At 28.1% G+C, this 18,327-nt stretch overlaps 1 protein-coding gene across 4 annotated transcripts in view; it reads left to right on the top strand.

Moving 5' to 3' along the window:
* The window catches only part of NAT1 (N-acetyltransferase 1), a 67,982-nt gene that overhangs the window by 35,677 nt on the left and 13,978 nt on the right, over positions 1–18,327 (top strand). For all 4 annotated transcript variants that reach the window (XM_067267505.1, XM_067267504.1, XM_067267507.1 and 1 more), the window contains exons 2-10: positions 1,115–1,238; positions 6,021–6,152; positions 6,230–6,332; positions 7,524–7,667; positions 10,470–10,536; positions 13,635–13,897; positions 13,974–14,084; positions 15,904–16,099; positions 16,179–16,283. In XM_067267505.1, coding sequence (XP_067123606.1) covers positions 1,115–1,238; positions 6,021–6,152; positions 6,230–6,332; positions 7,524–7,667; positions 10,470–10,536; positions 13,635–13,897; positions 13,974–14,084; positions 15,904–16,099; positions 16,179–16,283 — 1,245 coding nt within the window. The remainder of the gene's footprint in view (positions 1–1,114; positions 1,239–6,020; positions 6,153–6,229; positions 6,333–7,523; positions 7,668–10,469; positions 10,537–13,634; positions 13,898–13,973; positions 14,085–15,903; positions 16,100–16,178; positions 16,284–18,327) is intronic.

Below are 18,327 nucleotides of genomic sequence, written 5' to 3'. Positions count from 1 at the left end.
TAAGATCAGTGTTGAGGATAACATTGAGGGCTGATATGTACTTTGTGAGAACAGAAAAAACAATGTAGCATTCAAAGCTGGAACTTAACTATGATCAATTTCACACCTTATGTCTTCCAGCAATACTTTATTAAAAACAAATGTTTTTGACCTAGTTTACAGGCAGGCCTGCTTTAGATTTTACACAAAGTAAACCATTCAATTTGAATGTGAAGAACTTTAAGCAGGCCTGTAAACAAGACCAATTATTAAAGCCCTGTTATTAAAGGAATGTTATTTCCTTGCATTTTCAAGAAAATAGATTATCCTAATAAACAATTTGAAAAGATATTAAAGTAATCTAAAATATATTTTATGCTTTAGGATTATTTTAATATTATTTGTTAAGCATTTATGAGTAAAACATGCCATAAAATAGGATTCATTTTTTATTGAAGCTAAGAACTCTGTATTTTAGACCAAGAACATTGTAAAGAGTGATCATTTCTCTCTTGTTTTGAAATACGTTTGTCGGATGTGAACAAGCTTGTTTTCTGTTCCTATGTGTGAAACAGTCTTTGAATATACTAGTAAAAATTGGAATATTTTAGAGATTTCTTGAATTAAGAATGAGAAAACTGAACATTTGAGGTGCCTAATTATTTCTTATTTATGATTACAGTAATTAAAGTTCTGTAATTTGAGAAGACAATATTCTACAAAACTTATAAAATTTTAATTTTTATGAAAGCCTATTTCAAGTTGCTAAATCTGTAGTAATATAAAAATATCTAATAAATAAAATAAAAAATTAAATTCAATACTTCTCATAACATAAGAACACAACTTTCAAGTTATTTGTGCCCAGCTAAATGATGCAAAAGTTTTTATTTAGAAAAATATTGAAGCCAAATAACTTATAAAATATTTTTAAAAATATGCTAGTGACTCAAACAATAAATTTGTCTTCTAAACAGATAAAACATTGTAATAAACTGAACAAATATTGAGTAAACAATGGTACTGGAAAAATTAAATTTTTTCAATTTGGAAATTTTTCATACTTATATTAAGAATAATGACTTTAAATTCAAATAAACTCTGATCTTTTAATATAAACTTTTATATTTATTAGGAGCTACCCACCAGCTTGGCCATAAAACATTCGACTCAATTTTGCTGGTGGTGTTAGTCATATTAAACGTAACAACGGACGGGCAGAGAGGACTGGGGGGTGCTTCTCGATGCTCAGGAGGAAGGTATGTTCTTTTAATAATAGTATTTTAGTAAATTAAATAATAATTTTAAGTATATTTTACTAATAATCATTAGTAAAATATATTTAATGAAATTATATTTAAAAATGTATATTATTAGTCATTAATATCGGATTATAAAGGTGAAATTTAGACACTTTATAAAACTGTATTGACTGTTCAATAAGGATTAAAGTTGAGTCTTGTAGGTAATTCAACAATAACAATTGCATCTTCCCACCTTTGCTGCAAACTTTCAATTCTGTGAGCATAGAATGACTGAATTTTTCTTTTGAAGAAAGTGTTGAACATCATTCTCATATGAATGTTGTCATTGAACTGCATATTGGTTATATGGATGCAAATACATGATAGTCAATTGGTGCCAAGTCTGTACTTTAAGGTGGATGAGGCAGAACCTTCCAACCAAGACTGCTGGCTTCTCTAAGATCATCCTTGCTCTATGGTGCATTGTCATGATGATATCAGACTTTGTCAACTTTTGGATGAAGATAAAATCCATCCAATAAACAAAGCATTTATTTATAAATACACCTTACTAACCTTAGTAATGCTTTGCATTTGTTTTGTAACATACCACAAACATTTTCTGTCCACCCTAGGATCTTTTTCAGGTGGAGTTCTGAAAAAAACCTTTTCTGGTATGATTAGTGTTCTATTCAGTTTTCACTGTGTTCTAATTTCGAATGCTCTATGTTCCAATTTCCTTTTTAAAATAAAAAATTTTATTTTAAAAAGGAAAATAGAAGCATGAGACTGAATAGTGAAAACTGAATAGAATGCTAATCACACCAGGAAAGGTTTTTTCCAGAACTCCACTCGAAGAAGGTCCTAGGGTGGACCAAAAATGTTTGTGATACATTACAAAACAACTGCAAAGCATTATTAAGCTTAGTGAGGTGTATTTTGGATAAAGTTCTTTGATCTTGGTGTTCAAACAATCCAATTGTTTACAGTAGAGTTCTTTCCTGACAATAGTATTGGTTGGAAGCAGCTCCATCGTAATGATGCCATGTACTGTACATCCCACCAAATGCAAATCATCATATTCTGCACCATTGGCCCTCTGACATTTGCAAAAGATGGTTGACCTTTGTTTACTCATGAACACTTGAATCTTACAGTGTAGTGTAAGAATCCAGTTTGCTTCTTTGAGTTTGCAGAAAGATTTCATGTGAGTGGTGCACTTGCATCAACTGGAGAAAGTATACAATTGGGATTGACATGAATGCACATAGAAAACAAATCTCAGAGATTTTCAATTTGTTTACCATCTTTTTTTTCTTGTCATAAGAAAAAAAAAGTGCAAAAGATGATAAGATTGCTTAATGTTGCAAAAACTGCAACATTAAGCAATCTTATCATTGGCTGTCTTTCTGGAAACATGTGCCTCCACTAAATTTACCACTATAAATTTCTTTGTCATATTACATTTAATGTTTCTTGTATTCTCAAATCATCTTTCTTTTAGCATTGATTTTATTGTAAGAAACAAGCATGTAGGAGATAGGTATAGGAAATAAGAAAATCTGAAAATGGATTGATTGCAAATAACTTCATTGCATGAAAACAAGTTACTTTTAATAAAACTGGGATTTTGGAGAATTTTGATTAAAATGATTTAAAACCTGTATAGGGTTCTTATTTATCATTTGTCCTTGTTGAACAAATTTCTTCTGAATGGTTTGGTTCCTTTGTTATTAAAGAATATCATTAATTTAATAATAATTTTTGACTTTTAAAGTCAGAATTTTTTTGTATATTTCTACCTATTGATTACTATTCTATGCATTGTCTGTGAATTGAAGATATCAGATTTTATCACTTAATATGATCAAATAAAGTTAGGAAAAAATCATCATTAACTGAAAAAGAACATAGTATATTTTGAATGTGAGCATGTTTTAATCTGCAGCCAAACAATGTAAGATAAATACATGCATCCCATAATAATGAAAAATCAATTTTTAAGCTTTCACAATTACAGTAGAGCGTCGTTTATCCGAAAACTGGTTAACTGAAAGCTTTCCAGTCGGACTGTTTCGTGCTGAATTGAATGTTTTTGATACTAGATTTACTTCTAAAGTATAATTTTTATGTTTTTATATTTTTCAATATATTTATTTCGTTTGTACAAAATAAAGAAATAATTTTTAATAATACAATAGCCTTGATTATTATTATTAAAATGTTTGTTAGGCTTAAAATCGACGAAAATTCAACACGAAGTAACACGCAACGGAGAAAAATTTCAACATCGGATAGGTTAATATATTTTTTCTTACATAATCGGTTATCCGAAAAAATCAGTTATCCAAACAACCCCAGTCCCTAATTGATTCGGATAAACGACACTATACTGTATTTCTGGGAGAGAGGTGGTATTGGTTATCACATATTTATTCAAATTATTATAAAATTTAATACAATTTACTCTTGCTGATTGGAACGGATTGATTATATGTCTTGTACCTAGAGGGTTGTTTTTATATAAAGAAAAGATAAGTCAAAAAAGACCACAGGCAAATTTGAAAGGCTTTTAAAGGTCAATCTATGATTATGTTTTAGTTTTTTGCTGCAATGTTTAGCATAAAAACAAACATGCATTAAAACTTTTCACTTCTGCCATGTTCATGGGAAAATCAGAAGTGATCATGTATGAGAGGGGGGCACAAAACAGAATGTTGTTTATAACCTGCATTTCAGCATATAATATGACAGAATTTGTAATAAATTACAATGACAAAAAAGATATTTATTCAAAATTTAAGGTATTTTAAGCAATTAAACTAAAGACTAAATTTTAATAGTAGCTTGTCAACGATAAACTTACTGTTCTGTCAAAGTTTTTTAGTGCTATAATAGTTTGATTTATCTAGTTTATAATCAAAGATGTTCACTAAACACCTCTGTAGACATTCTGTGAGCATCTTTGGCATTCAAAGTAATGTAGCCTGATAAAAGCCTTTGAATAATGTTGAAAATGTTAGTTATTAAAGAATTTGTGCTGGAATTTATCATTTTTTATTGTTATATTAAAAATGCAAGTTGTCAAAAAATGTTGTCAGCCATCCTAATTCCTCTTATTACTGTAGAGAAGTGTTTTACTGGTTAGTAGTAATTGTAACAGTATTTCTGAAAACAAAACAAAGAAAGTAGCTTGATATGGCAATGAATTTGAAGTAACTGGATGCCTTAGACATGTGCAAATGGTCGCATGCCTGATATAAGGAGAATATGTATAGGAGGGACCAAAAACATATGGTCACATATTATAGATGAGCATAAATCAGAGATGGTTGCAAATTAGGGGTTTTTATTCCATTTAAATCAAATGAAAAATTTGCGGAATTTTTTTGCTGGTCACAAATAGGAGGTGGGCACAAAATAGAAGTTCTCAAAAGGAAGTTTTAGTGTAATTAGATTAGTAGCAATACAATGTGTTTGTTTTCTCCTTCACTATATAGTGATAACGATTTGGATTGTACATCTTTTAACATGATTTCTTATAAATAAAAAAGTATGTGAATGAGCTTAAACAGGAAAATAATTGCATTGATTTCTCATAAAAGCTCATTCATATTATTATTCATTAGGAAAAAAAGACTCAACGTGGATGGATATGTTGAATCTTGTCTTTGATGCTTTTATATTTCAGTGGATTTAATCTACATAAGTAAAAACAGATAAAATAACTAATTTGTCAATTTTTTAGACACGCATTCAGAAAACCTACTTTTTATTATAAATAATGGCTTTTTGGCTTTAACAGACATTTCCTTGACCGAATTAGTCCATTAAATCAAGGTTTTACTGTACTGAAATCTGTGATAATTACATCATGACCTTCTTGTAATAAGAGATAAAGACTTACTTTTTGAGACATTCCTGCAATTTATTATACAGATATTCTTGTATACATAGTGAATTTCTCAGTTATACATTTAATATAGTTATATAAATTATATTTGCAATTATTATTAATAGATATGTTCAGAAACTAATAGCACATTTATTATTTAATTATTGTAAAAAGATTTTTATTTGGAATATGCATATTAATTTTGGACACTTATTATTTATTTTCTTATATATATTTCATTATAAATGAATTCTCATTATTTACTTGATTATATTGGAGATGATAAAATTATAAGGAAATACATAAAATAAAAATAAAAATTTTTGCCAGGACAAATATGAAAGTTACAGAAAAATACATATTTCTTTTAGACTATACATAGTTGAGTCTTAATCCATTTTTTGTCCTTTCACACGTTCTGAGGCAATAACAATTCCATTGGCAAAGTCGACCTTTCTTTGTAGGCTACCATATGCCGAAAAATGTAGAATGCCTATAAAAGTCCTCTAAAAAATAAAAGTACATAAAATATTGCAATCAAGAAAAATCAAGTTAAAAACAAATTGGAAATTAGATTTACTAGAGATAAAGTGTATATTTAAAAATAAAAATTGTATCGTTTATAAAATTCAAATTTTTATTGTTATAACATGGTGATTATTTTATTTTTAATTAAAAGTCATATTGGTTAAAATTTGAAATTTTAACCAATATGACTTTTAGTTATTTAGTTATGATTTGAAAATATTGATATGACAAGATCAGAGTAAAAAAAATTACTGAAACATCAATCACTAATTTAGAAAAAGTGACATTACTGCCATATAACTCAATATGAGGAAAATATAATTGACTAGAATGTCCTTGCATATTAACTAATTGATTATGTACATTCTTTTCAGGGACGAACCTCCTCGTCCAATAACCACTAGCGTAGGCTCCGCCATTCGCAGATGGGTACCTCCAAGCAGCATAAAACGAGATGCAATTACCCCTGAAGAAAAAAATGATCTCGTTTTCAGAAAAGTCAGAGGGTAACGTATATTGATGATTTTTTTTTGTTTGTTTGTTTTTAATATAAAATTTTTCATACTAAAACTTTGTATAATAGCATCCTCAACAAGCTTACACCAGAGAAGTTCCACAAGCTGAGCGAGGAGTTGCTCAGCATTGGACTTGACTCCACTCAGATATTGAAAGGTGTAATACTTCTGGTAAGTGAACTACAATGTTCATTACATATCATGGTTTCTAATACTATAATTCTAAAAACAAACTAACTCTTTTTTTTTTTTTTTTTTTTTTTTTTTAAGAGAGACTTGAATAATTTTTTACAAAAGATTTTCATTACATTAATATTATATGAAATTGTATTATTTAAATTTGATTTTCAATTATGTGTTTATTACGTGAATAAAGAAAAAAATTGTTTAAAATTGAATATATGAGGTTTTTTTTATATTTTATAGTTAGTAAACGAAAATTTGTCTAATTCAACAAATTAAAAGAATGAGTATGTTGTTAATCATGTTAGGGAAACTGAACAAACTTGTATTCATCATGTTGAATGACACAGCACTTGTTATTCATCAGGAATTGGGCTATAATTTTGTGTATGTATACACCATATTTACTCAAATATGAGATGTTTCCCTCCAGGTTTTAGTATCTCTGAAAATAGGGTGTGTTTTATTTTTAATGTCATGTCATAATTTTCAACTTCTAGTGCAAAGTGTCTTATTTCTCTGTCACTAATTCCGTTATGACATTTTAATGATTTTATTAGACCAATATTAATAATAGAAATATTTAAGACTATATAAAAGATTGTATTTTTGATGATTATAACTTCATTATAAGTTTGTTGGGACTATGATGGGACTTGATCTTTAACTACACAAATCTTTATTCTAACATATAACTATATATAACTAGTCTAACGTATCTAAAAGACTACTAAATGTGCATACTCATTGATAGTAGCACACTTGTGAAACCAGTTCTTTTGTTTCTTTTACCCATTTGTATTCTAAGCGTTTCACTAAGTTTTGCCACTTTACAATCAATTAACATTATTATATATATTTATTTATTTATCTTCCTTTCTCTAATAGTTTCTTAAAATGAATTATTGTGTGTGTGAATGTACACTTACTTGCTAGTTAATAAAGTGGTTATATTTTTTAATTTTTTACAAGAATTACAAAATATTTGAAATGTAATCTTATACAGTTTATATTTATTTTGTATTATTACAATGAGATCTTTTTTCTGGATTTAATAAGCTTTCAATACAGGTGATGAAAATTGCTACAAAAGTCTATTTCTAGAATAAACTTAGTTATATAGTTTGGTTATATTGTAAAAGTAAACATATGTATGTAAGTAATTTTTTTTTAACTTAGATCTTTGACAAAGCTTTAGATGAACCGAAGTACAGTTCTATGTATGCGCAGTTATGCCATAAATTATGTGAAGAAGCCCCAAATTTTGACTTTCCTTCAAATAGTTCAAGTAGTCATAGCAGCAACAATAACAACAGCAGTAATGTAAGTTAAAGTAAATCCTTTATTTCATATTTTTATTTTTAGCAATTAAAGAAAGTTATTTGAATGATTTTTTTTTTTAAACAATGGAAACTAAATTTAGTAATTATTCTGGATCATCAAAAATTCATTATAATTGCAATTGCAATGTGAAAAAATATTCTTTTAAATGTCATTGAACTTAGGCAAGTGATAAAATTGCATGATTGCTGTAAACTAGTTATGATCTATATCACCTTATTACTTTATTTTGTTATTTTTGTCTACAGATACCAATTACAGTACAATAATAGAAGGTATTTGGTACACAAAATACAGTTTATTAATGTAGTAAAATAGACTACAAACCATTTAAAAGTTTTAAACTTTTAATTTGTTATGAATCTGCCTTATTACAATTTTTTCCCGTGCTTTCCTAGAAATCGCATTTCTCCTTTAATGTTTATAACTTTATTTTTCTATATTTAATTAAATATTTATATGCACATGAAAAAACAATGTTGTTGTTTTGTTTTTATTTCAAATTTGATTATGAATATGAAAAAATTCTTGAAATTTTATAAATAATAAACAACTCAAAGCCCAATGTGTATACAGAAATAACCAACAATAGCCTTTAATATCATTTAATTAGCCAGATTATAGCCTGATATTTAAGGCAATCATTGGTTATTTCTGAAATTTTATATTTGTTATGCAATCTAATATCTTAATAAAGCAATGAAAACTTTTATCTTACTTATTCAGACAAAAATGAATTTATTTCTTCTAAATGTACCATATTCTCTGCCTTATACAATGCACTCATAATTTAGAAAATGTTATTTTAGAAAAAATAAACAACAGCAGTTTTGAAGAACTGAGACATGAAATTTTAATGAAGAATCCAGAAAGATAATTGTCATTGAGATAAGCAGTTGTACTGTTTTAGCAAAGGCTCTTCACAGTATATAAGAGAAAACATAATAAATTAGTAATGAGATTGATAATGGTGCCATGCTTCATGTATGTTAACCCTACAGTAAAATGGCAGTAACTAAATATATTGTTGTACTCATTCTAACAAATTGTAAATTTGGATTAATTGAAGATTTGTTCATAATGATGAATGTAGAACAAATGGTATAAATAATGAAATTACTAATTTTGTAGTGTGAAACAGCAAGCTGAATGTATTAAATTGGATATTGTTTTTCACTATTAGAATTGTTATAATTTGCAGTTGAGACTGTTTCATTCTGGAATTAAGCAGTTAAGTTTTAGCTTGGTATTGCAATTATTTAGGCTTCCTTTAACCTTAAGTGAAGAAATTATACTTAAAGCAAATTTTGTTTTTGTTTTTTTTTGTGAAGATGATTTGTTATAAGACAGAAAATATTATTTAAACTATAACAAATATGTTTTTATATATTCAAACATCCTATTCAAATGTATATTTAAATATAAGCAAAATAATGTTGGAAATTTTTGGGCTAAAGTAAAAAAAATGAGATATATCAAATTTAATAAATATAATAAATTAAACTAAGATGATCTGGAAAAGGATTGATTTGGATTGGAATTCAAACCTTATACCATATTTTCGTGAATGACTGGCATGCTGGTGTATGACCATGAAATCAGACCATGAAATCAGATATTTCTGTATGGTAAAAGTCAGCATGTCAGTTTAAGTGAAGTTATACATTCCTCTCTAGAGGGTGCATTAAAAAAATGAAAGAGATACATCATGTAAAACTGAATCAGTTTTTATTCTAAAACTGTGAAACTGTCAGCATTACATCAGAATGATGATTATATGTTTAATTTTTCTATTTTGTCTTCTTTCTAGTGATGTAAAATACTCTTGGAATTCTGAAAGTACTTTTTTATGTGTATTTTATTGATATTTGATTCAAAAACCGTGCTATTTTTGAGGTAGTCAGTGTAGCCCTCTACTACTGCTGCTACTACTACTAATGTCACTAATTGTTTTATTGTCATATAAATGAAAACACACTTCCTGATTTTAAATTAGTCAAATTACAATCTTTTTATTTTATTGTACTGGAAAGAATGTTTTCTTTAATGTCTAGATCTAACAAAACTAGTTGTTAATTAATTGATTTTACATTTTAGTTGTGGTTTAACCAGCATGCCAGTAACCCCGGGGGTTTCCAGCATGCTGGTCTCCTGTTTTTATGCAGCATGCCGGTCATTCCATAAAAATATGGTAAATTGGGAAGGTACAGTACATTCTGTTTTTGCTCTATTCGTGATTATTGCTCTTCAGATATTTGTAAAATTAAAAATTATAGAATTCATAAATTAATTCATTGTGCCAGCTGGAGAGCTGCTGCATTCACACACTTTCAGTCATACTTGGCTATAATCATCATTTATCTCAGTATGGTTGTTTTATTATTGTATGATAATTCTAATATATGCTTGGAACAAGATTAGGGTGGTATTTAGTTATAGTGTATAATTAAAATCTCTCTGGGTTAATCTTTTCTTCTAGACATTCTGGAATTAATTAAATATACTTATTTATAGATCTAACAGTCAGTCTGATCAGACTATAATTTAATAAAGTCCAGAAAGGTGTAATTTTACACAAGACTATATAAAGCTGAGATTGATCCATTTTAACAATTTATAACAATAAAACATTTAGAAAATCTAAGATTGAACTTTGATGTTCATTGTTTGATGTATGAGAAATTGAATATAAAAATATTGTTAATATTCTGATATAATTATAAAATGAAAAAATTACAAGGTTTTTTTTATTTTACTTTTTCACACTTTTTTTTTACATTATAGACATTCCGTCGTCTTCTCTTAGCTAAGTGTCAAGACGAATTTGAAAATAGAAGAAAGACTAGTGAAGGTATGACTCATGCTGTTTTCTTTTATTTATGGTTTGATATGAAATAGTTATTGATAATTTTATTTATTATTATTATTTTTTTTAAATTTTGATAGTTTAAAATTTTATAAAACGATGATGTTTTTTTAATCTATGAAATACATTGTTATTTGTTGCAAATGTGATACTCAGCTGTTACTTGTGCCAAGTGCTATGCCTGACTAAAGTCAAGGCATAACTACCCAAACATTACATTAAGCTTCTGTGTTATTGGTATGTGTGTCAAAATCTAAAAACTTTCAAGCAATGTGGTGTATTCAATATTGCAGCACTTTCTGTAGTGTCTTGTACCTGTTTTTATTAAGGTTTAGTTTCTAGACTCTTGTGTAGTGTATGTGGTGACAGCAATGGAAGAGAGGATAGTAGGCACAATAAATACCTAATCCATTCTCCACAGTTGCCTTATTTCTTGGGTGAGTGGAGTGTACTTGATGATTTTTTCATTGTGAGAATTTTTCATGTTATTAATGTTTGGAATGGATTAATATTATTATTTACATAACTATAAACTGTATCATAAGGTAAACTTTTTATACCAATATATATTTTTATTTGCGATGCATTAGCTAGAGCAGGGGAAAGGAAACTTTTTTAGCCATTACCCCAAAATATATTTGTGCAAGTTGACATTACCCCCCTCATTTTGAAAAGGAGAAAATTGATACAAATTTAAATTAAACACTATTTATTGAATCATTTTACACTGAAAATGAATCATGAAAATAATAAATAATAGACAAACCAAATAAAATTATCATTTTGGAACACAATAATTTTATTGAAAACTTTTACTCTTTAGGTTTTGGAGAAACTCCTTATTACCCCATTTGGGGTAATTTGCCTTGGTTTCCCGACCGCTGATCTAGGGTCTAGACAATATATTAATTTTCAGAATATTTTAATAAATCTTTTAATTTCCATTTTAATATGGTACAAGAAAGGAATCTTATAAATGTGTTTATAAAACTGTTGAATTAATATTCAACTCTTAAATATTTTAATGATTTTTATAAGAAATTATTCAAATTCATCTTTACAAATATAAATTTACAATTAAAATAAGTGGTTTAATTTATTATTTGAATATCTCTTAAATAAAATAGCTTTATCATTAATAGTAACAATTTCAAATGTCCATTTTTATGACATTACATTTTAACATAAAATAGTTTAAAACTATTATAAAATAAGAATTGGATATGTTAATATATATAAAAAACAAACTTTAAAAGTAATGGGATCGGTTGCAGTAATTCTTACAAAATATATAAATTTAAAAATATCCTTAGAAAAATTAGCAAGTAATATAATACTCATTCTATCCAATTTTGCGAGATTTTAATGCAAAATAAACCAAATAACAGTCAAATACTAAGCATTTATATTTACGTTTTTGTTTAAAAACAAAAATAAATGCTTAGTATTTGATTGTTATTTGGTTTATTTTGCCTTAAAATCTCTTGAAATCGGATAGAACGAGTATTATATTATTTGCTAATTTTTCTAAGGATATATTTTTTATGGATATGTTTATTATTATTATTTTTCAAATTTTAATATTAATTTTTAAAATACTAAAAATCAATAATAGATACTGTACTGGACCAAATATCTGACAAGCTTGGGACCAGAAGTGATTCAGATTTCTGGATATAGACTAAATATGTGCTTAAAATATAAAATAAACAATGGGAAGTAAAGAATGAAATTATATTTAACACATCATATGTCGTATTCACACTGGAACTGGCATCATGTGATCTGTATGCCACAGAAACCAAAACAAGGTAGACGTGTTGGTAAACTACAGCTGTACTACATACTGCTAAATTCAAAATAGGTGGTATTCTGGTACTACTTTTTCTGGAAACTGAATATTTGGTCCAGAACTGTATAAATTAATCAAAACAATATATAAATATAACTCAAAAGTATTGTGCTTTGGAAATTGACTCAAAAACTAATGTCAGTTGAACTAATCTAGCACAACAGTTTCTTACATATGAGTTGTGTGATAAATTTTTGTTTTCTGATAAGTATCAGATAATGATGTAATACTAACAGATGTAGTTTTGAATTCATTTATTGCTTTACAAGATACTTAAGTAACATGTAAGATTTATTAAATAGCATTTGTCAAATCATATTAGTTTATTTAATTTATTAAATATAATATTTATGAATTGTATTTTTACATGACTATAAAATTAGTTGTCAACTGAAAGTTAATTTTGTGACATCAGTCTCTTCATTTTGATAAAATTATAAAATTCAATAATAAGTCAATTTATTTTTTTCAAAAATTAAATTAAAATATGACAAATTATATGTTCTGTATCATAGTGTAAGTAGAGTTTTCATTTAGTCTGTATATTCTGTTCTAAGAAAGCTTTATCATCAGAGATATTGAATACACTTGGACTCTTGGATTTGTCTGATTTGATAGAATTGTATTTTGATTACTATATTCTAATGGTGTGCTAAAATGTAATAATTTCTACTTCAATTTGTAAAAATTATTAATACATATTGTATTATATTACATAATTATCATAAATATTCTGTATTATTATTATTTTTTTTTTTTTTAGTGTTGTCACTGATTGGAAATTATTCATTAATTTAGTAAATTTAAAAATTATTATGAGAAATATAAATATTTGTTAAATTATAAGTTATATTGTATTACAGCCAAACAATTTCCAGATTACATCAGGCTATATTATGCTATTCTTAATAATTAAATGCTTAGTAATTTGGCCTAGATGTAGGTGTTAGGTGCCATCTCTTATTAAATTTAATAATTATAATTAACCATCTAATGCCTACCACAAGACCAAATTACTTAGCATTTAATTATTAATAGTAGCAGTAATATAGCCCGATCTAATCTGGCAATTGTTTGGCTTTAATATAACTATTGGCTTACAGATGTTTATATTTATTTTATATTGTATGTTCTTTTTCTTTTATTATTGTTGAGGATTAAATATTTAGGATTTCCAGAAAAACTTGTTTGCATAGTTTTTCAGTAAATTAATTTTGATATTTAATTACAGCTTTTGATAAGAAAGATGGCCCTCTTTCTGCAGAAGAGGAAGAGCAACGTGCTGTTGCCAAGCACAAAATGTTGGGAAATATCAAATTTATTGGTGAATTGGGTAAGCAGGGCTTGTTACAGGAGACCATACTCCATCAGTGTGTACACCAGCTCCTGCTTAAAAAGAAGAGGCAAAGTCTCAAAGACATGGCCGAAGACTTGGAATGTCTCTGTCAGATAATGAAGACTGTTGGCCATCGTCTTGATACCGAAAAGGCAAAGGTAATTCTTTCTTTTCTTTGTTGTTCTTAATTTTGATTTGCTTTTTAATAATGTGGCATGAAATTTATTTGTTTAGGCCAGAATGGATCAGTACTTTGATCGTATGAAAACTTTAGCAAACAATAATGAGTTGCCCTCTCGCATTCGCTTCATGCTACAAGATGTGCTGGAATTACGACAGAACAAGGTAGAATTTGTTGATATCCATGTAAATTATTTGCTTAAATTGCAACCTATGAACTGAGTTTATTTTAATTATATTTGAATATTTTATGATTATCCTAATTTAGCATTTATCTTGGTTCCTTTTTGGACAGCAATTTTCAAATTGCAGACCTATAAATTTTCACTGGTGGCTGTCTGTCCTTCCGTAATCTCAAGAACAGAGTACCGGAAGTCACTTGATTTCAATTCAAAAGTTTTCTCCAGAATGGAGTTAAATAGATGATCAGCATGACACTATTGTTAACAGGAAAAGTATGATGTACAGGGGAAGACTACTAAAATCCAGAGCATATATTTCAAATAAATAAATTAAAAGTATGATTTAAAATTTTAGCTCAGCATTGTCATGATGTCATAATAAATAATTGCTGGTTACATTTATCTTTTATTTTTTTTTTATTATTATTATTTTTTTTTTAATGATACTTAGTAAAAAAACTAAAAATAATTATTTATTATTCATCTAGTAAAGGTATGAAATGATTAATTACTTTGTGATTAACTATTCATTAAATGCCTTTTCAAAACTTATTTGAATATCACTTATTAATTTTTCTTAGTAAAAAAGTATAAAAGAAATATTTATTAGAAAAAATTTTGCTCATATTTGATATGAAAAAACTTCAAACTTATATATCTATGGTGAACAAACTGTGGCTTGCAAACTTCATGCAGTGCTTCTAGATACTTATTGCAGCTCCCATTTACTTATACAATTTCTTTTTATAAACTTTATACATGTGTAATTTTTAAAGTTTTCTGACTATGTAGTGTTGTATACGTGCAGATTGTAAGCATAACTCTTAACCTTGAATGGGCAGCTGTAAGAGTACATTTGTAAAGTGAGAGTTAACAGATGTTTTTATACTTTTTTTCTTTAGTGACATCAAGTGATGATTACAAAAAAAAATCTTGTCTTTAAGTGTTACATATTGTACCACAAATGAAGCACAATGTGTAACACTTAAAGACAAGATTTTATTTGTAATCATCACTTGAGGTCACTAAAGAGAAAAAGTAGCAAAATTTGTTAACATATTTTTTTTTGTCACTTTAAATTATTTAATGCCACCAGTTTTATGTACTAATTAATGTAGGTGCTGGCAGCCTTATAAGTTTGGAGTATGGTAAGGAAAAGTAACACGTTATGCTGTCACTTAGAAATGGGAATAATTTTTTAAATGAATTATTCCAAATAACATATTTGATCACAATGCTTAAACAGTATTTTGTGTGTTCTGTCATGTCAAATTTTTTTTATGCTTTAGTCTACTGAAAAAAGATCAAAATGAAGGAAATGTCACCCCCAAAAAAATTCCCATATTTTCTGTCTGTCAATAAAAACTTTCCAATCTGGAAACACTGGATGGCATTTCACAAAAATAGCTGTCTGCCACTTCCTGTTTTCCTGTTTGAACTTGCCATGTTAAATCATGACATTGCTAGATGTGTGGTGCAGGGGATTCTCATTGCATGGGAGTCAATTTCATGCTTGAATGTGTAAATAAGAGGACTAGGGATATATATATATAGGGATATAGGGTTTTTATTTTCTTTTAAAACACACATATATAGAGTTAATTTCTTTTAAAACGTGTGTGTGTGTGTAAGTAAAATATCATTCCAATAGAGGATGCCGCTTAAAAAATTTTCTTTTGATACATGATGTATGGCTTCCACTCTGACAAGGTTTAGCCACTCCTGTTATACAATTTCTAATAATGTAATTTATAGATTTTTGTATTTTATAATGTTTTTATATCAAAAATTTATCTTTGTAGTGGATTCCCCGGAGAGTTCTGTCGGATCATGGTCCCAAAACAATCCAGCAAGTTCGAGAAGAAGCAGCACGTGACTATGGAGTATATATACCACCTCCTGCATTTTCAAGCCGCAATATGCCTGTTCCCTCTTCTGGTATGTTAGCTGGCAAAATGCGTGGAGGAATGGATGACGTCTTTAGCCATCTTCCTATTGGTGATTTATATAATCATTGTTTTAAAATTATTTCAAAAAAATTTTTTTTTTTTTGTTATTAATATAAATCTATATTTAGGAGTGGGATTGGGTACTGGACCAGGAGTTATTCCCACAGACAATTTTCCTGCATACTCAAGTAATATGGGTCGCCCAAATCGTAGTGGCGGACTTAGCAACACTGGTAATTTTTTACAATATTTCTTTGAAAATTTTTATCTAAACTTTTTATTTGTATACTTAACATATTATATATCAATTATTTAAACTAAAAGTGTATAGAAATTGAGTATAATTGGATTTAGTTAATAAAATACTTCAAACTCTTGTTGTACCAAACAATTGCATAGAGTAAAATATGTTTATTTTAATTACTTTGGGCTCACGTATACTGATGATAAAAACTAATTGGCAAAATTAATTGGAATAAGTAAATAAGACTACAATAATTGAAATTCGTATGAATATGAAAGCAGTAGGTTACCTTGCAACCAAGATTAAGTTTATATTTAATAAGATACACAAGGCATTACTCCCCAAAACCACTCTATACACTAAACATATACAAAACTATTACACCACATCTATTTTGTACATTTCAACTATTTTGATGAAATTGGTTGTTTTCTCTTTTCAAGAAATAACATATAAATGCCTCCCCTAAGAAGGCCTAATTGTGAGGGTTAGGACACCTTGGCATGACTTAGAACATTTTGGGATATAAGTGATTTCATCTTTCTCTGGCAAGCAACACTTTTGTGTATTATATTGGTGCCACCACAAAAGAAATTTAAAAATGTATTAGAGAGCACCAGATGGACATTAATAGAGGTGGGGATTAAATTAATAGGGTTATCCAGTTAACAGTTGGAGGATAATTTAGGCATGACAATGACGTAAAATTACTTAAGAGCTTAACTGACTCCAAACAGCTTTGTGTATGGGAAACATTGTTTATTAGGCAGTTAAACCACATTAATAACTTCAGTGTACAGTACATCCTCCAGAATTTTGACTAGATTTGCATGATTAAGCTTAGTTATAAAAAAGAAACCCCCACCCAGTCCATTCTTTTCATTTCATGAAGTTACATAATTTTAAAACATTAGAATATATGACGTTCAATATGACAAACAATTAAATTTCAAAATTATGTTCTGCTATTTCAGTATTTGGCTTCTGAAGACTAAATTGTGTAATGTTGAAAATGTTTGAGCTTAAAATTAATAATTCTGTGAACTTTTATAAATTATTGTTTAATTTTTAACACCATATACTGGGTTATCTGATGGTGTATGCCAAGTGGAAATAAGATGCATCATATGCCATTGTCCTAAAACATTTTATATTCTAAAACTCAAATATTATTCACTTCTGCAGATTTGTTATTGCAGAATCCTAATAACTAATCTATATATATAAAAACGAATGTATGTCTGTCTGTCTGTTTGTTCTTCATGCATTACTACACCATTTATCCGATTGCCATGAAACTTTGGGAAGTTGTTTAATACATTCCCGCAAAGGTTTCTGGCATATGTAAATACCACCATTTTTTCCCCCCTTTCAAAAATATATTTATATATGGATTAAGGCTTTTATGTCCAACAGATGGCGCTAACTTCCAATGACCTAAGTTTGCTTTTCTGTGAGGCATTATGTTTTTCTGTGAGAATGGACTAAAGCAGATCATTTTCTATCTATCTATATGAATAAAATATAACGTTCGTTTGTTCCTACCGATTCTTTTGAAATTTTGACACCACGTTGCATTCAAATACGCACGTGTTTTTACATAATATACATGTCGAAATTCCCCCCACTGGAGGAGATGGACAGGATTAAGGCTTACCATGAAGAACTCGGCTTCTATTATACTATTTTAGATGCGGTTTTTTGCGTTTTAATAGGTTACGTCAACAGAATATACACTAAAAAGGGATTTTTCAATATTCCCCAGCGGGGAAAGGGACAGGATTAAGGCTTACTGTGAAGAACTCAGCTTCTATTTATACTATTTTGCATGCGATTTTGATTGCGTTTTAATAGGTATGTCAAGAGACTTACACTAAGAAGGGATTTTTTGAAATTCCCCCCACGGGGGAAGTGTTATACATTTATAATAGATACATTTTGAGCCACAACAACGTGTAGCCGGGTCAGCTAGTGATTTAATAAAATAAAATGTTAAATTCCTGTATATGTAATCTTTAACATTAATTTGTGGA

Source organism: Centruroides vittatus, unplaced genomic scaffold (genome assembly GCF_030686945.1).
Source record: "Centruroides vittatus isolate TY-2023 unplaced genomic scaffold, ASM3068694v2 contig_3050, whole genome shotgun sequence".
Lineage (NCBI taxonomy): Eukaryota > Metazoa > Arthropoda > Arachnida > Scorpiones > Buthidae > Centruroides > Centruroides vittatus.
This window is presented reverse-complemented; position numbering and strand designations above follow the sequence as displayed.